A 27,781-nucleotide genomic window follows, 5' to 3' on the forward strand; every position below is an offset into this window, starting at 1 on the left:
TGATCAAGGGCCATAACTCTGGCAAAAATTATCAGAAATCGCTGAAAATCAATAGGCTTCTTCGTCTCATGACCGTAAACACTGTGTATAAATTTAAAGTCAATCGGATATTAACTTTAGCCTCTAGAGCGTCCACAAGATTTTTCAAAGTGATCAAGGGCCATAACTCTGGCAGTAATTATTGGAAATCGCTGAAAATCAATAGGTTTCTTCGTCTCATGACCTTAAACACTATGTATACATTTAAAGTCAATCAGATATTCACTTTAGCCTCTAGCACATCCACAAGATTTTTCAAAGTGATCAAGGGCCATAACTCTGGCAGTAATTATCGGAAATCGTTGAAAATCAATAGGCTTCTTCGTCTCATGACCTTATACACTGTGTATAAATTTAAAGTCAATCGGATATTAACTTTGACCTCTAGAGCGTCCACAAGAATTTTCAAAGTGATCAAGGGCCATAACTCTGGCAAAAATTATCAGAAATCGCTGAAAATGAATAGGCTTCTTTGTTTCATGACCTTAAACACTGTGTGTAAATTTAAAGTTAATCGAATATTAACTTTGTCCTCCAGAGCGTCCACAAGATTTTTTGAAGTGATCAAGGGCCATAACTCCGACAGTAATTATCGAAAATCGCTGAAAATCAATAGGCTTCTTCGTCTCACGACCCTTAACACTGTGTATAAATTTAAAGTCAATCGGATATTAACTTTAGCCTATAGAGCGCCGGCCGGACGGACAGACGGGGGCGACAACAATATACGACCACATTTCAATGTGGGCGTATAAAAACGATACTTCTATTTTCAACTCATTTTCAATCCATTAGATATGTTTTAAAAGAGTTTTCTGTTAAGTGTGAACCTTTAATTCGTTAAAATGTTTTCAAAAGCCATCCAACAGCATACTCCTCGCAGTGTTTTGTTTGATTAGACTTAATCCCACTCAAGCACTGCTATATTCAGCACAAATTTCTTTCTCAAATTATGACTGATCAATAGTCCAATTAACAACCAATACCTGTAACTGCGTAACAATATCATTCAGGTTTAAACAGAGCTCCAAATTTTGTTTACATAACAATACATCATGACTCACAAAATTTATTGCGCCCAATTAACCAGTGCATAGTAGAATATTGCAGAAAAACTGATTGTGTGAGGCTATCAAAATGGCTACAATCTACAATGTAAACAATACTGTTTGGAGACGAACAATACTGTTTTTAATATCTTAAATCACTGTCCTATGTTTTAGGGAAGAACCCAGATTAAACGAAGGGCTGTCATGTTGCTGTACTTAGGAGAGATTTAAATAAACAGGAAGAATAGACACAGTCCCTCAAAAGTTCAAGTATCAGAAGTCAATCCAGCAATGGCCAGAGAGGGATTTCTCAGGCCATTGCTTCAGGAATATGTCCAACAGCTACAATAAACAGAACCATAAAAATAATATGAAATCGGGTTCAAGGTTCTACTATTCTGCGTTTTACAATGAAAAGAAAATAATAGCAGAAATGATCTGTCTTCATTCAATGCAATTTGACAGTAACATTTAATGTAGGTGGATAAGCTGATTTATTACTACACATTTGATTTATCAACTTTTCCTGTAATTCCATTTTTAAATGCCCACATTATAGCGTGGACGTATATTGTTCTTCCCCTGTCTGTCCACAATTTGTTTCTGAACACTCTACAGGTCATAATTTTTATCCGATTTTGCCGAAACTTGAAATATAAGTTTATCTCCCAACAGTGATATATGCGAACGCTTTTTTAAAATTGGATAAAAATTGTGATCTCTAGAGGGTTCACAAGCTAGAAAAGCAGTTGCCATGCAAAATACACCAACATTTTGTAAGGGATGGACAGACAAGCTAAAAAAAACCCATAATTTTTTGTATAATCATGGGCCATAATCCAGGAAGTTACAGTCTGATACGCATGAATATCGAAATGAACCAAAATCTGGGATATAAATCGGATGAAAGTTGTGACCTCTAGAGGGTCCACAACCTTGATATTACATACTTTAACACTATTTGCGTACAGGGAGCGGCACATTTTGTCAAGCAGTTTCAGTACGATTTTCACGAAATTTGAACTCAACCATTAATATGGTGTAACTGTGATATAGTCGAATGTTTTTTTGAATTGGATAAAAATAGTGACCTCTGGAGGGACCACAAGGTAAAAACAAGATTTTTTTACAATCAGGAGCCCCAATAAAGAAGTTTGTGTCAGATATGTTCGAAGTTCGAAAGGAATCAAGATCTTTGGGATATAAGCATACATTTTCAGTTTCATCAAAATAGGATAAAAATTGTGACTTTTAGAGAATCCCAAGCTAAAAAAGTGATTTTTCAAACAATCAGGGGCCATTAAATCCATGAAGTTACGGTGTGATACATGCCAATATCGAAAGAAAATGCGATCTTTTGGAGATAAAATATATTTTAAGTTTTGATTTTACACAAAGAGCTTTCTTCTGGATTTAAAGGACACTATTGGTGTTGGTCATTATCACATGTGATAGAATTGGTTAAACACGATCCAAACACAGAGATCATTGCTACAATAGATGCGTAATGAAGATTTCAAGAAACGGAAGTGAAAAAAGGAAAACATGTGTTATCCTTCTATATACATGTAGCTGACTGAAGTGATGAGTGATAATAGATACACAGGCGAATTTCGCCTTTGAGGACTAAAAGTTGTTATGTGAGACTGTGAGAGGATACAGTATCAGACAATTCAAAAAAGTAATTGAATGTCACTAGATAAGAGAAAACAAGAAAAATAGAAATAGTCTGTACATTCCCTTGTTTTTATTCATTCTATACTTGGTGATGCACAGACTTTTTCTATTTTTTTTCGTTTTCTCTTATCTAATTCACAAGGTTCAACGAGGGCCATAACTCTAGAAGTTATCATAGGAAATTGTTGAAATTCAATATGATTCTTCATATTACTAATTTAAATTGTACATGTAAATTTAATGCAGATCAGATGATAATTTTAGTCGTTAGAGCATTCTGAAGTTTCAACAAAGTAAAACAAGAACCATAACTCTAGAAGTAATTAACAAAAATTGTTGAAATTAAATAATTAATAGGCTTCTGTGTCTAACTAATGTAAACAATGCATAAATAAATTTCAAACTGATCAGATAATAAATGTAGTCTGTAGAGTGTCCACAAGAAATTGTGGACGACGGACAGAGGCAATGGCAATATACGACTACAGTTCCATGTGTTAATATACAATAATTAATAGAATACAAAATCAAAATAAAAAAAAACATCGTTTAGCTGAAGAATTAAATACAAAATGATTAGAAGTCAGTTATGACATTGTAGGAAGTTCTGACATCATAGGAATGATGAAGTCATTGACTTATGATACGAAACATGAAAAGTAGCTTATAATAAAGGTAAAATTTTACAAGTAAGGAAAATTATGCATGATTATGAATGATTTTGAAACCCCCTGAATTTAACTCATTTAAACCGTAAGGCCAAACTGAATCAAGTCTATGCATTCACAGACTTTCTGCTATGGCATGTTTAATTTTTTCTGATTTTTATCAGGAATTCTTTGTACATGGAACGCACGAAATTATGACCAGGCATATTAAAATGGGGGGATTAATGAAGGGGTGTGGCCAGGTTTTTTAAACTTTATATTACCTTATTCTTATTTTATTTTTGCCTAGTGCTGAACTGAGTAATGATTTGGCCTACATATTGCATTCTACAGGTTTTACATGTTAAGGGCGTTGCCATGTCTAACCTATGGTAACTTTACAATTAATTTTATATTATTTTTTAAACTCTGTTCCACATAAATTTAGTATGATCGTTAAATAGACATCTGAAGCTGTGATTTAAGTCATAGTTTGGGCACATATCTTTTCTTGATTTAGAGATATTAAATTTTGAAATTGGCTTAAAAATACCCAATTTTCTCAGTCTTGCCTGATCCGAATTAAATAATTTTTGGCATGCAAATAGCTAAGCTAGTGTTTAATAAAATTACGGGAGTGTTTTTTCATGGTGCCAATAATAATGCCAAAATTCCAGAAAATCAAAAAAAATTCATAGGTCGTTATGTAAACTGGTCTGAAATAAAATCTATTTCATATAATCTCAATTGGTCCCATCAAATTGATGCCAAGTTTGTTAAAATCGGTTGAGTAGAACTTGTATTTTTTCAACGTTTTCATTGGTTACAAAAAAAAGGTCCTTTCGAATTGTGATGTATTCGTGTAATAAATAATACTATTTGTATAAAATTGGACAAAATATCATGAATTAGCGATGAGTAGACTTTGCCGCTCCTGTCTGTGTAGTTTATGAAAATAATATGAGATCTTTGTCCCACAAAACAAAGAAAATGAATGGAGCCATTTTTTCGTTATTGGCACCTGTCAAAAAGACTAGTTATTCGAGATCGAATGAATTCCCCCTACTCTAGTTTCTGTGTATCAGAAATGACCAAAACCAGGCTACAGAAGCATATTTCTATGGAGAAACAAAGAAAGACGAGCTACTATACTAATCGAAACGTTCAAAACAAATTCGGATACTATTTTTCGATCAACCAAGGTCAGGGATTCCCTCCCTTTCACCAACAATCCTGACCCATCCGGCGCAGTGAACGTTTCTTTCTGTTGACGATTTGTGTTTTTAAGGGAAAAGGAGAGAGGTACTAAAATATCACAGAGAAATAGTTTGAAAAGTTAGTGCGAATCTTAAGACATGGCAACGCCCTTAAACAATAAACAACATAAGTACTGGCACAGTTGACAGAGTTGTCTAATCTTAAATGATTTTATGTCTTTACTGGTTATTTCTTGATTTGTACACATTGACATAGTCTCACATATTTGCATAATTTTCTTAAACAAGGATGACATCTGTATGAACTTTTGTCCTTAATATTGTTATTAATGTCAGTAGTTCTCATTCTAAATTAAAGATACATTATGCGAGATTAGATAAAGAGCTGGCAGTTCTCACTATAATAGTAAAAAAAATAGATAATGTAAAGGGAATATGTTAAATTTTTTAGTGAAATTGATCCACTTTGAACCGAGAATTTAGCAATTGAATTTTCTGCCTAGCCTCGATCACCGTTACTAAAGTCGGTACGATAAAAAACATAAGTCTCGATTATCCATTTCATGATTAAATCATGAATGAAAGTTGAGCAGCAATTCGGATCCTAATCCAATAATTATCGTAGTAGGCTAGCGATGACATCGAGAGATTGATTATGGCCTGGATAAGTTAATTAATGTCTAATTAATAATTTAGAGAAGATTTCAGGCATAAAGAAAGACGTGAAATCGGCAGATTTAGCTCTTGCATAATGTATGTTTAAAGAAAATAGTAAGGGTATGTGTGACTATAAATATAATAAAAACTTGGAACTTACTTCCGCCATCAACTTCTATCTCTAGTGGTCCAGTTATCGTAGTACAGCCCTTTAATGTTTGAGCTGAATCAATGCTGTCAATTACACGGCCTGTACACACTAAAAAAAAAATACAAAAACATTATTTATTTCTTGGTCTTTACAAATTTCATTAGAAAAAAGAGAGAGAGAGAGAGAAATGGGGTTTAACGTCCACTCGACACAAACTAGGTCATTTCGGGACTAACATATGGTTTTATTTTATTTCAATAATTCGCTTGCGCATAGGGGTCTTTAGCAGTGGGAGGAAACCGGAGGACCCGGAGAAAACCCACGAGGTTGGACAGGCGACCCTACTCCTTGTCACGTACAACAGGGGATTCGAAACCACGCCAGTCGACTCAATGACAGACTTTATGATACAGCGCGCGCACGCTAACCATTTAGCCATCCAACCCCCCTTCATAAGAAAAGATAAATATTGCATGTAAATGTAAAAAAGTAATAACATTCCCCAATGTGAGAAAAAAGAACTCCTCTACATTCACACAAATATGTTGGTGCTAAATCATTGTAGTACTGATTATCTACTTGGACAGATGACAGTTACAGTCATCCATAGTACCCAAAGACAACATGTCGCCATATTGTTCATCTATAGCGAACCACAGTGGCTCAGTAAGTACGGTGATTGCTCACTAATCCGGAGGTCCCACGTTTTATCCAAGGCACTTGTTGGCTTAGAAGTTCCAAAGGATTTCTCAGACTGGTTTGCCAGCTTCAGTGGTGCAGCATGATGACGCACCTGCCAAAGGACAACTGAGGTCCATCCATGTACTCATTGGCATGCTTGTAACAGAACCCTTGATAGATGGAGTCAACAGAAACATTGACGTCTGGGCAAAATATCCCTCATAGTACACTGCATTAACCCAGTTGGTGCAGAACAGTTGGATGTTAAATCCGTTTTTATCTTAAATTGTTTGTCTATGAGATTGTCTGAACATTGATGACATAATGGCATATAACCTACGATTTTCATTTTAATCATCTAGTCTAGATTATTCACTAAATAACACCTAAGCCATTATGTTTGTATCATTTAAATATCGTAAGGACAATGATTATTGACAATCTGGTAAATCGAGTCTATAAACTATAAGCAAAAGTTTGGTTGTTTAGTAATTATTTTAATTCCCTAATGATTCGTTTATTTATATTAAATACTTCATCTTAATCCATTTGCTCATACATACAGTAGAATCACGTACCTTTTGGACAATGGGCAGAACATCTGGAACATTCACTAATTCCACTAGAATCATTTTTAGTAAAACCTTTTGGACATTCTTCTACACATTCTCCTTCTTGTCCTGCTTGACGGCGAAGAATTTTCCATTCTTCTTTGCCAATACGTCTTTCCATATTGATACACTGTTTATCTTCTAAACAACGTCTTTCCATGTACTGTAGACAAGAAAAAAAATATAATTATGGTATCAGATTTATCTTGCAGAAAGATGTAACTTAAATTTTGTATCCTTAAATTTTGAAAGTGGAGGAATGTGGAATAACAAAACATATATCAGTGAACGTGGATGATCGTATACATGTACATGCATACAGCTGTACATGTCGGTTACAGCAACTGAATACCAGTACATGTACATGTACAAGGGTTAACTAGATTGTTACAGTTTACAATCTAGATTATACATGTATAGCTTAACAGGCCTAAAAAATTGTATTATGTCTAGATTCCCACAACTCTGTTATAAATGTCAGGAAATCATAATTTAAACATTAGATAAATTAAATGATCCCTAATAATGGCAAATTTCACATAAAATAAAATGTACTGAAACTGAACATAAACCATGGTCTGAAGGCTACGATCACATGTACCAGTAAATGATACTAAATGTATTACATGTACCTACAGCTAGGTAATCAAGCGATACCAACCTTTTTATGTTTAATACTATTTAGTTTAAAATGAAATTAAGTTCATACACACCTTATATGTTCCTGGTCCACAACGTGGTTCACACTGATTTTTATACAGTACTTCTTTACAGGCTAAGCAGTCAGCTTTACTCGGTCCCGTACAACCTCCAATACAGTAGCCATCACAACATTCACCATTTACAGAATTACAAAAATTACCAGCTCCACATTTAGAAGCACAGCCTTAAAAAAGAAAAAAAAAGTACACTTGTAGATTTATTATCACATTTAACGGTAATAATAATGATAATCCAGTAAGAAAACCAAAACAAGCTTGCTGAATATTCATTACAGGTCCAGTAAGTTGCATTGTGAAAATTAAATGGAAGATGATTTTGGCATGGCTTGTGAACCACGAGTCTTCAACGCTTCGTATACATTCCAGGCACCAGTACATATCAAAATAATAATTGGATCATATATTTGATGGTTTCACTGTCCAGTTGTTAGTTAAATTTTAAAAATCTTCATTGAATATAACCCCCTGATCAAATGCCTCATACACCGAGAAACAGTCATTAATAATAATATATTTTTCCAACATAATCTCCAATGCTGAATCCTTATGACACATGACAAGGGTTGGAATTAGGTCAATAGACAGAGTGGATTATTTTTTAAAATATTGTTGTTATTATTGAAGGCTATACAAGTCGTGTGTTTGTCACATGATCATTGTGCCGTTTGTCGTCCAATGAATCCCAGTGGATGCCAGGCAAGATATGCCCACATTTTGCAGGAGATGGATAGAGATCAAGCCAAAAAAAAGAAAGATTTTTCATTCACTCAGGGGCCATAATCCAGGAAGTTATGGTCTGAAATGTGCAAATATCGAAAGGGACTGAGATATTTCGGATATATTATAAAGATATATTTAAGTTTCATCAAAATCGGATAAAAATTGTGACTTCTACAGGGTCCACAACCAAGATATTACATACTTTTACACTATTTGCATACATGGAGCGGCCATTTTGTCAGGCAGTTTCGGTCTGATTTTCACAAAATTCGAACTCAACCGTCATTAGGGTTTAACGGTGATACATTTAAACGTTTTTTAAAATCGGATAAAAATTGTGACCTCTAGAGCTAAAAATGCGATGTTTCGAACAGTCAGGGGCCATAATCCAGGCTGTTATGTTTGGATGTGCGCGATTATTGAAAAGAACCAAGATCTTTGTGATATAAACATAATGCAACCAAACCCTGTGTCCTGAAATTAAAGAAATAATGGGCAAGTGCTTAAAAAAAAACGCAGAATTTTTATGTTTCCGTAAATAGTCTTAATAAATCAAGTTCTGTGAATAAAATATTGTTTATACAAACAATCAGATTGCTATACATGTTTACATGTACATCTATGTTGCCGATGTTCGAAGTTAGGCAAAATAAAAAAAATTAGATGGTGATCATCCCAGCCCGCCAAGAAAATTCTATCCGACTAGTATTATTTTCTTTATTTTTCATTTTCAAAATTTACTCTCTTACGATGTTTAAAACTAATCGGTAAAAGTGCCAAAATGTAGCTAGGCACTAGCAGAAATAAAGTTGCGAAAGGACAGAAAGACCCACTAACCAGCAATTGAATATAAGTGTTCTGATAATGCCAGTTAAAAGATTTATCCATCTTATACCTGCAGAATAGTACAATTTTTTCCCAGGAAGGTACTGAAATGCATGTATGTGTACATGACGTTATACATGTACATGTATGTATCTACATCTAGTTATGATAAGCACTTTTGGTCAGTAAAGTGAAATGGGGTTAACATCCTACAAGTACATGTACATGTATTGTGCACCAACCAGGCGGATGAAGATGGACATACTCTATGCAGTGTGCTATAGGGGAAATTATTTCAGAACGCAACTGCCAAGGCTTCTTTTATGTACACACCAACCTATATAAGGGACCAGGACTTTTTCTACCCATCCAAACATGGGGTAAAAATACAGGAAAATCCTATGGCCTATGGAATTTTCTCACCCAACATTGGGAGCAAAACCAGTCGGCTTTAGAAATTAACACTGCTTTTAAAGAAATGAAATGAAATGAAATGGGGTTTAACGTTCTACAGTTCTGCTCCGACTGGACCAATGAAAATGATCCAAAAAGTCTATTTGTCCATTTTTGTATCCAGTTACAAAAGATAGCTTCATTATTGCGAAGTTACTTTTAATTATTGGTGGTAACTTTACATGCATTATCTAAATGGCATGACTTCACCACATGCTCATGAACTACAAATACAATATGTACATGTACATGTAGTGTAAGATTACAAATGTTAAAGTACATGTACTATAAGATTATTATCATAGTAGTGTTTCATTACATGTATATAAAATATAAGTTGGATGAACAATGTAGACAATAATAATAATGTATCTGTAGGCATAATGTTACATACTTTGCAGATACATGTATTATCATGTTATTCACATGCAGGTGTACTCATGTACATGTACTTAATAATCAGTTTATACATGTACATTGTAGATCTGCTAAAATTTGTCCTATTTATTAATAAATCGTGCAACAGGTTGTCAGACCACGAACACAATATGGTTCATAATATTTATCACACTATTTTTTACAGTTTAAAAGAAAAAAAAAATTCTAGCAAAAATTAAAACTTGAGAGGAAATGTGACACTTGCCTCTTGCAGCTACTGTACATGTAGCTGTTTGTACACAGTGCACATAGACTGCATTTTTAAAGTCCCCCTATTTTAAGACAATATCTAATTTTCCACGTCTTAATCTATACTAAAATGTACTCAAATTAATTAAACATTTAATTAAAACAAAATCAATATATCAACAGTAGATAATCTCTTGGCTTGGATTAAAAACAGGCCAAACAAATAAATAGGCCCTACTGGCGTACTGCGAAACAAAATACGGCAGCTTGTTTTATAAGACCCCAAAATATAATACCAGTTCTTTATGGAGTCGAATCGTTGTCATACTCTAAGAGAAAATATCATGGTTAAATTTGCAAAATTATCAGTCAAAATAGTAAATATGACCATTTTGGAATGGTGATATATCTCAACAATTTTTAAAATTGTAAAAAAAATAGAGAATCCACAAGCTAAAAATGTGATTTTTCGACCAATCAGGGGCCATAATCCAGGAAATTACGTTTGGATATGTGTGATTATCAAAAGGAACGAAGATCTTTATGATAAAAACATATATTCTATATTTAAAGTTTCATCCAAATCGGAAGGAACCGAGATCTTTGGGTTATAAACTTACATTTCACAACCTTGATATACCATATTTTTAAGCTATTTGAGAACAAAGGGCGGCCATTTTGTCTGTCAGTTTTGGGCCGATTTTAACGAAATTCGAACCCAGTCATCCTTAGGGTGTAACGGTGATATAATAATACATTTTTTTAAATCGGATAAAAATTATTACCTCTATAGGGTCCACAAGCTAATAACGCGATTTTTCGTACAATCAGGGGCCATAATTCAGGAAGTTACGTTCCGATATGCGCGAATATCGAAAGGAACCGAGATCTTTGGGTTATAAACTTACATTTCAAGTTTCATCAAAATTGAATTAAAATTGTGACCTCCATAGGGTCCACAACCTTGATATACCATATTTTTACGCTATTTGAGAACGAAGGGCGGCCATTTTGTCTGTCAGTTTTGGGCCGATTTTCACGAAATTCGAACTCAGTCATCCTTAGGGTGTACAGTGATATAATAATACGTTTTTTTAAATCGGATAAAAATTATGACCTCCATAGGGTCCACAAGCTAAAAACGCAATTTTTTGTACAATCAGGGGCCATAATTCAGGAAGTTACGGTCCGATATGCGCGAATATCGAAAGGAACCGAGATCTTTGGGTTATAAACTTACATTTCAAGTTTCATCAAAATTGGATTAAAATTGTGACCTCTATAGGGCCACAACCTAGATATACCATATTTTTACGCTATATGAGAACAAAGTGCGGCCATTTTGTCTGTCAGTTTTGGGCCGATTTTCATGAAATTTGAACTCGGCCGTCCTTAGGGTGTAACGGTGATATAATAATATGGTTTTTTAAATCGGATAACAATTATGACCTCTATAGGGCCCACAAGATAAAAACGCGATATTTTGTACAATCAGGGACCATTATTCAGGAAGTTACCGTCCGTTATGCGCGAATATCGAAAGGAACCGAGATCTTTGGGTTATGAACTTACATTTCAAGTTTCAACAAAATCGGATAAAAATTGTGACCTCTATAGGGTCCACAACCTTGATATACCATATTTTTACGCTATTTGAGAACGTAGGGCGGCCATTTTGTCTGTCAGTTTTAGGCCGATTTTCACGAAATTCGAACTCAGCCGTCATTATGGTGTAACGGTGAAAAGCTAAAACGTTTTTTTAAATCGGATAAAAATTGTGACCTCTATAGGGACCTCAAGTTAAAAGCGTGATTTTTCGTACAATCAGGGGCCATAATTCAGGAAGTTACAATCCGATATGCACGAATATTGAAAGGAATCAAGATCTTTGGGATATAAACATGCATTCCAAGTTTCATCAAAATCGGATGAAAATTGTGACCTCTAGAGGGTCCATAACATTCATATACCATATGAACGTCCATTTTGTCTGACAGTTTTCGTCCGATTTTCGTGATAGTCAAATTCAATCCTCATTAGGGAGTAATGGTGAAATGCTAAAACGTTTTTTTAAATCGGATAAAAATTGTGACCTCTAGAGGGACCACAAGTTAAAGGCGTGATTTTTCGTACAATCAGGAGCCATAATTCAGGAAGTTACAATCCAATTATGCGCAAATATAAAAAGGAACCAAAATCTTTGGGATATACATGTAAACATGGCATTCCATGTTTCATCAAAATAGCATGAATATTGTGACCTCTAGAGGTTCTATAACCTTGATATACCATATTTTACACTATTTGTGTACAAGAAGCGGCCATTTTGGCCCGCAGTATTCATCCGATTTTCACGAAATTCAAACTCAACCATTATTAGGGTGTAACAGTGATATACTAAAACAGTTTTTTAAAGGGATAAAAATTGTGACCTCTAGAGAGACCACAAGCTAAAAACGCAATTTTTCGTAAAATGAGGGGCCATACATGTAATTCAGGAAGCTCTGATCCGATATGCGCGAATATCGAAAGGAAACAAGATATTTGGGTTATAAACATGCATTTCAAGTTTCATCAAAATCGGATCAAAATTATGACCTCTAGAGTGTCCATAAACTAAAAACGTGATTTTTTGTACAATCAGGGGCCATAATCCATGAAGCTATGGTCCGATACATGCGAATATCGAAAGGAACCGAGATCTTTGGGAAATAGACCTATATTTCAAGTTTGGTCAAAATCGGATAAAAATTGTGACCTGTACAGTGTCCACAAACAAATTGTGGATGGATAGACCTCTGGATGGACAGGGGCAACGACAATATACATGTACGTCCACTAAGGCTGTGCAAAAATATCGATATAATCGATAATCGGTAGAAGTTATTTAGCGATACGATAATCGATACTGAAATTCAAATATCGATATATTTACCTTCTGACGGCAAGTTACGGTCACTTTCACATGACTGAACTTGCCGTAGTCTGGCATGCAGACGAATGAACGAATACACAACGTCAACACAACAACTATTTCCCCCCTCTGCTTACAAACTGGCACATTTTAAATATATATTATTGTAAAAAAAACTAAACTTTAAGATTAAATACATTATCTTAATATTTTCGTTGTTTTTGTTGTTATTACTAGTTGAAACTAAAATAGGTCACGAACTTTGTGAACAATGACGATCACACGTGATATAGTAAAATTAGAATTATCTCCCTTTTTTGCTCTTGATTGATTTGTAGAGAAATTGTCTGCTTTCACGATAAAACTAATTGTATTATTAATGATCAACTCAGCTTTTATTACTAAATCATGTCAGATACAGCCCATACAAAACACGTTTTTGACTTCCCGGGAAAATATCTATATCTCTCGTAATTTCTTGGAAGAATTCTACTTTGGTTTTCGTCAAAATTAACCAATCATAAAAAATCTACTTTGAAAGCCGGTAATTATTTTTTTATTGTCCAATCAATAGACGCCTTTTATTATATTTTATTCTATTATTAGTAACACTGTGTGATCGCCAGTAACTTGCAAAGAGAAACCATGTACATGTATTGTCTTTGTATTTATCGGAGATATTGGAATAAAAAAAAGGTTCAAATCAAGAACAAAACTTAGAATAATACTCAAGTTAATCCTACATTTAGCAACTAATTATTTTACATTAATTGATTTTTTTTACGTACATCGGCACAGTATTAGACTAGGATAATAACACTACTGTAACTCGATCAACACAAATAACAGGTCAGTAAAGTTCGGTTTTTCCGGAAGAATGATTGATAATCGATTATTATCGATAATCGCTGACAAATTCTTGCCGATAATCGATATTGAAATTTCATATCGATTCCCAGCCTTAACGTCCACGTCCACATGAAAATGTGGGCGTATAAAAACACATTACTTAATTATATAAAACAATATTTAGCATACATGTATAAATGTTACTTTCTTTAACATAATGTTACTTGTAGGTAATTAATTTATTGCAGGTACCATAGAGGTGTACTTTATCAGTATTTTCATGGAAGACCACATATCGTCACGATCATATCACAAGTGCTCAACACATTTTTTATGTTTTTAGATAAGCGAAAAAAAACAAAAACTTCTCTGTCTGTACATGTACATGTATGTGCTAGATGACACTGAAGATACAGTTTTTGTACTCAAATCATTCATGATAATAGCCATATTTATTTTGACAGTGGCGGTTTTTAAAATGTAGGGTCAATACAGGCTGAGAAAAATGACTTAAGTAATTGTGATCTATTTATTTTTGAGTTGAGCAATTAAATTTAGTCATATCTCACTTAAGCAACAGAATAATTAAACCGTTTACTTCCTAAGAATCTCTTAACACCTATGAAATATGGGAAGCAGTTTGTTTGCCTCTTTTTGGGAATAGTCATTCTATACAAGACAGGGGTATTGATAACTGCCTTAGTCATGGATACAAAGTGCTGAGCAGGGGTGCCCCCAAACCCCATTTTCGATGGGAATTTTTGTTTTATTGCATATGCCTTCAATAAAATAGATACATACATGTATACGTTGCTCGGGCGGGATTAACACTGTTAATAATATTATCCTGTAATATCCCTGTTCTTCATTTATTTATCCTTCTTTACGGTTCTTATAATACTAAACAGTGTGTACTTGCTCAACAATTCTGGAGTGTCGCAACAATAGTTTTTTTTCTTCTTCAGATTTTGGGCTCGGGCCGGTCCGCGCATGGGCCAATCATTTGCAAAATTAAAATGTTAATATTATTTTCAGAAAATTGTTTCCCATCGCTGGTCGTTTATAATTATAATTATTACAAACATACATGTACATGTACAAGCGGTTGTCACACAAGATACGCCCACATTGTAGAAGCGATGGACAGAACAAACTAAAAAAAAAAGCAATTTTTCATACATCAGGAGCCATAATCCAGGAATATCAACAGGAACTGAGATCTTTGGGATATACATGTAAACATATATTTTAAGTTTCACGTAAACATATATTTTAAGTTTCATCAAAATCGGATAAAAATTGTGACCTCTAGAGGGTCCGCAAATGTACATACTTTTACACTATTTGCATGCGAAAAGTGGCCATTTTGTTGTGCAGTTTCGGTCGATCTGTACAAAATTCAAACTCAAGCGTCATAAGGGTGTAACAGTGATATTTTGAAGGATTTTAATATCGCATAAAATTGTGAGCTCCAGAGGGACCACAAGTTAAAAACATGATTTATCGTACTATCTGGGGCCATAGTCTAGGAAGTTACGGTCCGATAAGCGCAAATATCAAAAGGAGCTGCAATCTTTTGGATATACATCAATAAAAAAATTGTGATTTCTAGAGGGTCCACAACACTATTTGCGTACAAGATGTACATGTACGATATATACCTAACTGTGAAATACAGGTTTTCAGTGCATATAATGTACATGTAAAGTTCGACTGGTACCTACATTGTACATGTATATTCTATGTAACTGAGAAATACAGGTTTTCAGTGCATACCCACGGGTGCATGTACATGTACCTGCTCCTACTATAGTACATGTATATAACTGTAAAATATGGCAAGTTCAAGTAGGGGAAAAAAAGATGATTTATTATCAGGATTATTTTGCAGATCAAAGCTCTCAGACTACCTGAACGTGTATGTGTACATAAATTATGGCTTCTGAGCAATAACCAACCACTGCATGATGTTCAGCTCAGTACTGAGTAATTTGTAAGCGGACATGCTGATAACAGACTGAGATAACGAAATGGATTTATTGGCATGTGTTTTTTTTATCATGCTTTATTGACATTTTTACTGTTCAATCTAACCTATTCAGACGCCATTTTCTCATCAAATAAACTCCTGTTTTTTAATGTGTACATGACATTTGATGTTATATTTTAACAATTATATAACAGATCAGTCTTGTAAAAACAAACACGAGACATTTGAATTATAAAAGTAAATTTAACTTACTCATGCCTTTTTGACAGTCACTTGAACTCCAACAACGCTTTGCAAGTTTCCCATCAACTTTAGATCTTTCACAGCTGTCAGGGCAGATATTCACACATTCTTGTTCATCTTTATTTTCAATGAAGACATTATCTTTTGGTTCCTTACTATCAATCAATTTGGCCCAATCAATTGTGTCAACATAACAAAGTTTTGAATTTTTTTCCAATCGGACGGCTCCTCTCTTAATGGCGGTTAAACTGACAAGACCTAATTCTTCAAGGTCTTGCATTTCATATGCAGTTAAAGCATAGTTATGAAATAACTCCTGACCTCGAATGACTGCTAAATTCGGAAATATGCGTCTTAACGTTTTCAATCCACTAACTCTGTAAAGCAGTAAATGACCGCTGATTTCAACCAGCTTCGGGAATTGATATTTTTCAAAATCTGCTTCCACACCTCGTTCTATTAATGTGATGTGCAAGTATCCTTCTATAGTGGTACAATTCTCTAATTCCCTCAAGTTGTCAACATCGTTACGAATATCTTTACTTGTACAAGCTGAAATAAAAGAGAATTTGTTTAGACATTTAATCAATAAGGACACCATTATAAGAAGCAGGATATCTTGTAATACACGTACTGTAGGCCTGCAAGCAAACTGTCAAATTTATTTTTTATTGAAGTTTGCTTGATACAATGGTACTCAATTTGTTGTAAGTGCAATGTACATGTAAGTCTTTAATTAGTACATGTAATTGTATAAATAGCAAAGTGAGTCGAACATACATGTAAGTTGCACGGTGGTAGTGAATTAGAGGATAGTCATATATCATTCTCTTACAAGAACAATGACAGAGAAACTTCATTGGGATTTTCCAGCGGCGCAGGACGGAGGGCCTGACAAGGGTAGCTGTTTAGTCATTCGGATGGGACAAAAAACCGAGGACCTGTGTATACATTGGCATGCACATACAAGATCCCTTGGCAGTTCAAATTCAATATAACGGTAGGCCATAGTGCCACTGCCCAGGCAAAATTTTCCTCATTGTATAGCACACTGTATGGCGTGTGCCCGTCTTCATTAGACCAGTCATTAACATGAAGGACGTTAAACCTCATTTCATTTACAAGAATAATATTACTGATCATGTAGATCTTCAAATCAACAAATAAATCTTTAAGAGTGATTTGATAAAAATTAACAATCACAGTATACAAATGAACATGTTGATATAAGAATTAAGACCCCCAAACTCAAATTTCAAGAAAAATTTATTTAGGATTGAATTAATGTACAAGTACATGTACATGTACTTCCGACTGTGAAAATTAATGGTCTTGAAATTATAAGCAGTTAATTCTGGCATTTTGTCCATTTTTAAATAAAAATAAGGCTTGAAAATTAGGCTTATAATAAGTACATGTAGGTTTATAATGTTTAGGGAAGATGATGTAAATGGCAGACCAAAACTAGGAGTAGATATTTGTACTTATGATGCTACATGTACATGTACGGGTTTTTATGTGTTTTGGACCTTTCTTTTTTTTGATGATTTTAATCTGAGTTTGCAGCCAAAACTGCACATGGTGCAAACATTCTGCCAACCTAAATGTGGTTGGTTGGCCTCTGTGGAACTCTTTATTAAAATTAAATATAAATTTTTGACATACAGGCAGTGTTTTACCGATGGGACAAAAAATAATCTCAGATTGCCTATATCTCGGTTGTTTCTCAACACATCAGTCGTTGGGTTTGGTTTTTGGATTCTTTGAATGAATCCTATACGGGATCTAACTAATGTTTTTTTGAAATTTGGATGTTTGTTCGATTAGCTTTAGCATCAAGGATTTACAAAAATTTTCTTGAGCATTTTATTCAACATTCAAGATGCCATGTATCTGTTAGTAATTGAGGTACATGTATCAAATTGAAACTTTGATGACTTCAAAATAATATACATGTATTCAATTTGTTTACTTCCGGTTTAACTTTGAAATATTTTTGACTTTTGACCTATTATCTGGTGACCTAGCCCTTCGATGACCCTTGACCATTGCAATTTGCATACATGTACATGATGACCCTGACGTCTACTAACAACTACCGGTAATACCAAAAAGTTTGGTCTTGAAGTATAACTTCCGGTTTTATTAAGAGTTGAAAATAACATGTTTTTCCACTTTAATAGGCATTGGATGTTACTATGCTCAATAGCTCATGGTGCAGCTTGATTGTTGACGTGACAAGCCGTGACCTGACATACGGAAACATTTCAGTACTCCTTCGAAGTTGAAGTTTTGTTATTTGATATCCCGTTTCTATTAAAATTTCAGTTAGTCATACAGTTGTACACAACTTTAAGGCTTTGGAAAAGTGAACTTTGCCTTACAATAAAATTTAAATACGAGATCACAATGGCAAGTACCGCACTGTACCGGTATACCAAATTTACTATAATGAAATAAATCTGGCCGGATAAGTATAATTATCATGCAAATTCGATACCTGGATCTACATGTACCAGTACATGTATAGTAAAATCCATTAATCGACACACCCTACATGTACAAGTACAAGGCAGTAAAGGTTTTTACAAATGCTTTATAGTTGATCATTTATTACCGAAGAGGTGTATATAATTAGAAAGACTTCAAATGAACAAGATTTATCTGTATCATATACATACATGTACATGTATGTACATGTACCACAATTAACAAATATTTCGGATAAATACTGACAAAAAAACGCATTCCTTTGTCAACTTCTGTGTCCCCAGGCCAACACCTAAGGATGGACCTGACCCAAGAATAATCAGTGAGAGCAATACTGTGGCAAATTCACATACATTTAGTTAACAGTCTGGAAATTGACATTCAGATTAATTAACTTTTGGGAAGTTTTTGCATTATATTATACATGTACACATGTGTCTGAAATGTACTTGTTTTCAAAAATTTATTTACCAGTCATACTGGTTTGTAGTATAGGGCTTTCACCCAAACAGAATGTTCTCTAGGCTATATTTATAAAGTAAAAGTATAAATTTACATGTATATAACATATTTCATAGATAAATCATTATCATGATTTTGAAGTTCATGAATACAAGACATCTCCGTGAATTTTTCAAAATTTTGATGGGACTGTTGATTTGAATTTAAAAAAATGAAATTTAAGGGAGATTGTCTCCGACATACCAAATCTGTGTGTAAGATTTCTTGGCAATGTACATGCATGGCCAAGAGAAATAGGGTCGGTAAGTGAGATCAGAAGATTACCTTCGTCGTCGAGAGTGTTTACAAGATTCTACAAAGTGCTCAAGGGCAATAACAGTAGCATCATTAACCTAAACCTAAAAAGAACAGATGAAAACGAATGCAGTCTTTAGAATGTCCACAGTGGACAATGGACCTACATTGTACATGTACTCATGATGTGACAGCATTTAATATGACCACATTATTTAAGAAGTCTGAATGTAGACAGTCTAATGTATCCTGCACTATAAACATGGATTCTTGTATCAGATTACAAATGTAATGAGGAAAGCAGACAGTCTGATCTCTCTAAATTGTAGGAGGTACATGTACATTTGTACACATTCCACAATACAGTCCCATGGAGCAGCACTGTCCAATATTTTGACATACAATCATATATGTAGCTACATGTACATGTAGCCTACATGTAGAATAGGTAACATTTTTGACAAAAGTTTGAAGACAAATTTACGCAATGGCAATAACACTGATGAAAAATTATACATGTACTCCTCTACTGTTAACAAAAATATTGAACAATATTTTTAAGCATGAGCAATGACTGTTAATACATAATACATGTAAGTAACTTGAAATTCATTTATATTCCATGCAGTGAACATCTTTTCAAAGTAAAATTTATAGTTTTCCAAGCTTCATCGAAACACAGTCATGTAGTAAGACCAAGTGTTCAGATCCAAATTTGCTTCAGGGTCAGTGAAAAAAAAAGTGGTTAAATACATGTACATATTAAGATGTTAAGAAATCGCTAGCGATTAGTAATAGTAGAGACTGCAAGACACGTAACAAATTATGAAATTCCTTGGCTGGTTGTTTGTTGTACTAAGTTTGTAATACATTTGTTTCGCGGGGATACAGTACAAACATGTATGTAAAATTAAAGATAGGTTGCCAGGCAATAGCAGCTAAATTGGACAAGCCATTGACAAGGGTTGTTGCATATTAATTTTCTTGCAGGAGCATTACAAGACACTGAAATCAATTTCATACAGATCAGATGATAACTTTTATGGTTCGAGTGTTACTGTTAACAAGGTTTTACAAAGAATAACCAGCGGCTGCCAGGCAGGATACGCCCACATTTTCGAGAGATGGACAGAGAACAAGCTAAAAAGAAAGTGATTTTCCCTACAATCAAGGGCCATAATTCAGGAAATTACAATTCGATATGCGCAAATATCGAAAGGAACGAGGGGCGGCCATTTTTTCTGTCAGTTTTGGGACGATTTTCACGAAATTCGAACTCAGTCGTCCTTAGGGTGTAACAGTGATATAATAATACGTTTTTTTAAATTGAATAAAAATTATGACCTCTATAGGGTCCACAAGCTAAAAACTTGATTTTTCGTACAATCATGAAATTCGAACTCAGCCGTCCTTAGGGTGTAACGGTCATAAAATAAAATGTTTTTTTTTAAATCGGATAAAAATTATGACCTCTAAAGGGTCCACAAGCTAAAAACGCGATTTTTCGTACAATCAGGGGCCATAATTCAGGAAGTTACAGTCCGATATGCTTGAATATAGAAAGGAACCGAGATCTTTGGGTTATAAACTTACATTTCAAGTTTCAACAAAATCGTATAAAAATTGTGACCTCTATAGGGTCCACAACCTTGATATACTTTACCCTATTTGAGAAAGAACGGCAGCCATTTTGTCTGTCAATTTTGGGGCGATTTTCACGAAATTCGAACTCAGTCGTCCTTAGGGCGTAACGGTGATATAATAAAACGTTTTTTTAAATCGGATAAAAATTATAACCTCTATAGGGTCCATAAGCTAAAAACGTGATTTTTCGTACAATCAGGCGCCATAATTCAGGAAATTAAGGTCCGGTATGCGCGAATATCGAAAGGAACCGAAATCTTTGGGTTATAAACTTATATTTCAAGTTTCAACAAAATTGGATAAAAATTGTGACCTCTATAGTGTCCACAAGCTAAAAACGTGATTTTTCGTACAAACAGGGGCCATAATCCATGAAGTTTCGATCCAATACATGCCAATATCGAAAGCAGCCGAGATCTTTTGGAGATAAACCTATATTTCAAGTTTCGGCAAAATCGGATAAGAATTGTGACGTCCTAACGGACAGGGGCGACAACAATATACATCCACATGAAAAAGTGGGCGTATAAAAAGGGAAATAACTCTAGAAATAATTAACAGAAATTGTTGAAATTAATTATTGTTTCTTTTCTATGCATATAAATTTTATACAGATCAGATGATAACTTTTTTGTTACAGCTTTCATAAGTTGATACATGTACATGTATATTCTTCTACAAAAAGAAAGCAAGACCATACATGTACATTTGTACAAATGTACTAGTTCTCTGAAAGTCATTAAAGGAAATAACTCTAGAAATAATTAACAGAAATTGTCGAAATTAAATATATAGATTTGTTCGCTTTTCTATATTTCATGCAGATCAGAGATGATAACTTTTTGTTACATCGTTCACAAGGTTCTATATGTACATGTACATGTTCTAGAAGTGAAAGCAGGACCATACATGTACACATGTAACTTACTCTAAAAGTCATTAAAGGAAATATGACATGCTACATGTATTCAATTCTTCTAATTTAAATAAGATACATGTAAATGTCATACAGATCTAATGATAACTTTGGTGTGAGAAACAAGGGCTAAATAAAGCGTACATATACATGTATCCTATAAATTTCATACAGATCAAATGATAACTTTTGACATTTGAGCATTCACAAGGTTCTGCAAAGCGAAACAAGGGTTGTCCATGTAATTCTAGAAGTTACATGGATTAACAGAAATTGTTGTAATTCCATAGGCTTCTCCGTTTTACTAATCCAACTACATGTAATGCATATAAATTTCATACAGATCAAATAATAACTTGTTTCGTTAAAGCGTTCACAAAGTCAAACAAGAGCCATGCCCATACCGGTAACTCTAACTCCAGAAATAATAAATGAATTTCATACAGATTGGACAATAACTTTTGCAGTTACCATGTAAAGCATTCATAAGATTAAACAAAGTGAAACAAAAAAGGCCATAACTCTAGAATTAATAATGTAAACAACATAAATTTCAAAAAGATTGGATATTAAACTGTAGTCGTTAGAGTGTTCATAAGAAATTGTGGACAATAGATGGAGGAATGTGTAACAGCAATAGCTACCCACATGTACTCTGGAATGACATCAAAATGGGGTTTTCCAAGTGCAAGGTCATGTGATGGAGTATAAAACACTGCCATTCACCACCGTTTTTGTACTTTGGCCTTTTTCAAGTTTGGCCGAATGACTAACATAAATTAATACATTACATTACATATAACTACATTGTACATACGAACATGTATGCCGACTATCCTGAAGGTCAGGATCATTATTTATATGGGAAATCATTGGTTTATCTGATGTTAGAGGACAACTAGAAACTGGAATTTTAGCACCTACATTTTTTAAGGGGTGGGAGAGGGTGTATGAGTTTCTGTATGGCCCACATAATGTTCTCGTTTATGCTGTATTCATTAAGCATATCCTATTGGAGCTGTAAATTTTAAAGATAGCTTGCCAAGCAACAAAACATACGCCCACAGCGGTCAACAAGAATTGGCGCATATTTATTCTTTTGAAGGTAATGGGGGCAGGGGGGCATTTACAAGACAATTTGAAGGTTTACAAGGTTTTACAAACTAAAACAAACAAGCACCTTTACATGTAACTCTGGAAGAAATTTATACAAATTGTTGAAATGCAGCTTCTCGTTTCACTACGGTAATTTGAATGATTTAGATAAATTTCATACATGTACAAATTAGAAGATAATTTTTGTTGTTCAAAGTTCAAGCATTCACAAGGTCCAAAAAAGTGAAACATGGGCCATAACTCTAGAAGTAATTAAATTGCTGAAGTTTAATCATTTTCATTGTTTCACTAATTCAAATGATGCATATAAATTTCATAGTATACAGATCAGAAGATAACTTTTGTTGTTCAAGGATTCACAGGGTTTCAATGTGAAACACAGGCCATAACTCTAGAAGTAATTAACAGAAACTTCTGTAATTCAATCAATAAGTTTCTTCGTTTCAAGCTAAATGATGCATATAAATGTTATAAAGATCGGATGATAACAAAGTGAAACTAGGGCCATAACTCGTGAGAAGTAAATTAATGCAAATTGCTGAAATTCAATAGGCGTCTTCGTTTTAATAATTTAAAGGATCTAAATCTCTATTCTTTGGCACCTAGAAATCGACAGAAACGGGTCACAACTCACAACACATATAATAATATGAATGTACATGTTTACAATGATTTGTATTCAATCGTTTTGTTTTTACTGTAATTTAATCAGTTATGTTCAACGAAATATGCAAAGAGTCAAAACTGAATTGCAGTCTGGGTATTCCAGTCTACTTTCATGTACACCAGTCACCAGTAGTATTCTCCTGTAGATGTACATGTATGTTTAGCCTCGTTCATCGAGTTGTTACATGTACATTACATAGCGCTCGAAAGCATTCTGGCACGTGATTTGCATGTCGATTTTAAATTTTCATTTCGTCTTAAATATTGGATATCAGAAGCCCACCTTTTCACAGTAAGATACATGTAACAACATCAATCTTGATTTAAACTGACCAATAAGTTGTATTCGCAATGTGGAAGACACATGGATAACACTGAGATAGAGACTTTAAATTTCATACAGATCAGATGATAAGTTTTGTCATTAGAGCGTTCACAAGGTGCAATAAAGTGAAACAAGAGCCATAACTCTATACATAATAAATGTATTTGCTGAAATTCAATAAGCTTTTTTGTTTCACTAATTTAATTGATGCATATAAATTTTATACAGATCGGATGATAAGTTTTGTCGTTAGAGAATTCACAAGGTGCAACAAAATGAAACAAGGGCCATTAACGGTAATCACTGAAATTAAATAGGATTCTTCATATGTAAACAACATGTATGAATTTCAAAACAATCATATATAAGTCTGTAGAGTGTTCAGAAGAATTTGCAGACCACAGACGTACATACGGACAGGGGCGACAGCAATATACAACCATATAAAAACAATAAGCTGATGTCTCCCGCCACAATCCCCAAATAAATAGATGACACATATTAATTAATTGCACATTTATCTTTTTGAAAAGTACATGTATCGAGCCATAAAACTGATTACTGTATCTATAAATCGTCTAAGCAAAAAATGCCTACGATCGAACTCAGTCAACATTTTGAAGTACTGGTACCTTGTTTCATAATTTCCCTCAATCAGTTAATGTACATACATACATGTATGCATACATGTATAATCAAAGTTACATGTATCTTGTACCAAAGCATCAACGAATGAAATTGTTTAGCTTTAGCAGAAAATGTTAATTATTGAACTCAGTCAAGACACACAAAGTTTCATCACTCTCACTTAAACATATATATGCAACTTATATGTATCCAGACCATAATCAACTCTCGATGTCATCAGCAAATTCCCTTTACATTATCTAGTTTTGAAACATTAGTGAGAACTGTAGTGTCACTCTTTGTCTAATCTACCGTAATGCCCCTTTAATAAGAACCAAAGTTATTGTGTCCCAAGGCATCAATCAACCAATTAAATTGCTTATCTCTGCTCAGTCCAAGCAGACAATGCTCATCTGCAAACTCCATTAAGGCATTCATCAAATGAACATCTAAACCAATTTTTGAATATTGTAGCTCAATTAGAAGGAGAGTTATTGTGCCTCAAAAAGTGTGATGGACAGGTGGGGGACAAAAAAAAAGGTAGGCTACACTATTGCCGAATATACATGTAGGCCCCTGTGTAATGAGATACATAGCTACATGTAGCCTACATGTATAACCGTTTTTAATTACATTTTTTTACATACATCATACATGTATATAAATCGTTTTAAATAACAACTCTACCTGAACATTTTTATTCATTTAAATGTGCGAGACAAAACTGCTGTCAATGTTTTAAAATTAGTCTATCTTCCTTTTGTTGAACAAACATAATGGTACCGGTGCCGTTCTGTTGAAATTACAGAATGGTCATTATGAGGATGCCCACATCCCAGTGTTTACATCGTTTATTGTTAATTGACTGCTTCGGAAATGGATAAAAAGTAACACCGATCATATTATCTTTATGCTTTATGTTTATAAATGTAGAATAAGACACATGTACAGTACATGTAGGTTATGTACATTATGTTGCAAAAATATGAAAATATTTGATTTATGGGACATTTTATAGAGGACATACATACATGTACGTAGGTCTATAGGGCCTACATGTACATGTATCACTGAAAAATATCAAGGATCATTTGGTATGGTATGGAAACTCAATGTACACATATGTACATGTACAATGTAGGTACATGAAGACCCATGTAGGCAGTGAAGGGATTTTTAAATTTTTCTTGTCGGACATATTTACCGAAAATAAAGGGATATACATGTACATGTAACTATTATCATTACTTAATCAGGCAGCTTTAGACCACACACAAAAATCATGTGTCAACAAAATATTCAAATTTGTACATAATAAAAAAAATAGGTGCACCTTGTTATTTTTCATATTTAATTCCTGTACGGTATTCAAATTTATGTCAGTAATATTCCTAAAAAATAAAGTGATGTCGTAATACGATAGAATGAAAGCGTGCGGACTACTGCTGACCCGTACCTGTTTCAAATCCCTCCAAAATTACCGTATTTTCAGCAGAAGTCCGGCATTTGTCTATACTGATATACTCCGTTTCGTCCTACATGTATATACCGAAGGTAAAAAAAAATTACATCCCGAAATTTTTTGGACAGTAAACGTCGCTCTATGAGTAGGCCTATTATACGCATGTAATTTATAAAGAAATCTTATCAGAATGGATTTTGGACAACTGCTGATACATGTATCTAATATATGGAAATGGAATGTAAAAGCTTACCGGTATTGAAAAGAAAAGAAAGGTCTAAAAGCAATTAAAACGATTACAATATTTATATCGCAGGTTTTTTTTTTATTATTTTATCAAAATACTTAAATATTAACATCAGGCACTACCTAAATTTGGAGAGCAAATTACTCTGGTTATTTAGACACTAGGATCACAATCATTTCAATGCCTTTGGCAAGACACCAATAGATGACCTATATTGTTTAAAGGACTTTCTCTTCAGGATTTCCTCATAGAACAGTCAACCTATCCTAGACTTGACACTTGACAGGTCTTCCATGTAATATTATTATTTACTATATTTTATACAGTCAGCCTCTTACACAGGATGAGTATGCATGACATCATGGGCATCCATATTATATTGCCATATTGTGCTTGTCTTGTATACAGTTCTAGTTGTAATTGTGACCAAAATTGAAGCCATAATAAAACATAAATTACAGTATGTGTAATGACAACCTTCTTTATCTGTCAAAACTAATCTTTTACCTTATTTTATACCCATTAAATTAGGTCGAGACGTTGTGTACTTGCCCGCTCTGGACTAAAACGGGGTTACCGTGACCTAGAAAGTTTATACATAATCTCATTGCATGACTTACCTACGTCTTCCTTTGAACTGACGTATTTTAATATGATAAATATCCACACAAATACAATCTTCATAATAAACGGTGGGCGTAGAGTATCCATTTTATGTAGCTTGTATGTTTAGAATGGTAGTAACCTAAATAATATGTCTAGAATATTGTTCTTCACCCAGTTCGTGCATTATATATTCAACTTCCGAAGTAATGAATGAAATCAGTACGGTCACAAACACGATTATAGTCATATCGTGGTAGCATCCGCCAGCACTGAGGACATTCCCCGAGCTCTGGCTTTTAAGCACACAGGTAAACGGATTGGTAATAATGTTGGGACACGCAAAAACTTACTAAAAACGACATGTACCATATTTTATCAGAAATATATTGTCGTTTCCAATGTGAAAAAAAAAATAACTCGACCAAGCAGCCTTGAACTTCTGCTCGTCGACTATTCCTTTGAAAATGTCCTATATTATGGCTTCTGGCGAGTTTTCTTCGCCATACTTTTCACATATGTATAGCTGAGTTCTATAACATGATGATCTACGGTGAAACAATTAAATCCATCCTAAAATATCGTCAAATCTAGCTCAATAATTGATACACAAAAGGTCACAATCTTTCTTCTCAGCGGAAAAACAAGACGTAAACAACCTCAAAAGCTGATTGGTCGATCAGTTAAACAGAGCTAGTATTTATTTTTAGCGCCGTCAAGACAGTATTTTAAGGGTCTTGACTTAAAATTTATAGTGATGATAGCTGAGTCGGTTTTTTTTAAATTGCAGAGCGCGACAACCTGACATTAGTTTATCGCATACCTTTAAATCTAGAAGTTGGTATTTTATAGCCCCA

General features: G+C 34.0%; 1 protein-coding gene across 1 annotated transcript in view; it reads right to left on the reverse strand.

The window, feature by feature from the left end:
• The window catches only part of LOC126817983 (putative molluscan insulin-related peptide(s) receptor), a 58,293-nt gene extending 30,742 nt beyond the window's left edge, over positions 1–27,551 (reverse strand). The window contains exons 1-5 of the mRNA XM_050545158.2: positions 26,942–27,551; positions 16,082–16,624; positions 7,443–7,615; positions 6,697–6,892; positions 5,447–5,545 (exon numbers count right to left, since the gene is read on the reverse strand). Coding sequence (XP_050401115.2) covers positions 5,447–5,545; positions 6,697–6,892; positions 7,443–7,615; positions 16,082–16,624; positions 26,942–27,032 — 1,102 coding nt within the window. The 5' untranslated portion in view covers positions 27,033–27,551. The remainder of the gene's footprint in view (positions 1–5,446; positions 5,546–6,696; positions 6,893–7,442; positions 7,616–16,081; positions 16,625–26,941) is intronic.
• Between the last annotated feature and the right edge of the window lie 230 nt (positions 27,552–27,781).

Source organism: Patella vulgata, chromosome 4 (genome assembly GCF_932274485.2).
Source record: "Patella vulgata chromosome 4, xgPatVulg1.2, whole genome shotgun sequence".
In the NCBI taxonomy this organism is placed as follows: domain Eukaryota; kingdom Metazoa; phylum Mollusca; class Gastropoda; family Patellidae; genus Patella; species Patella vulgata.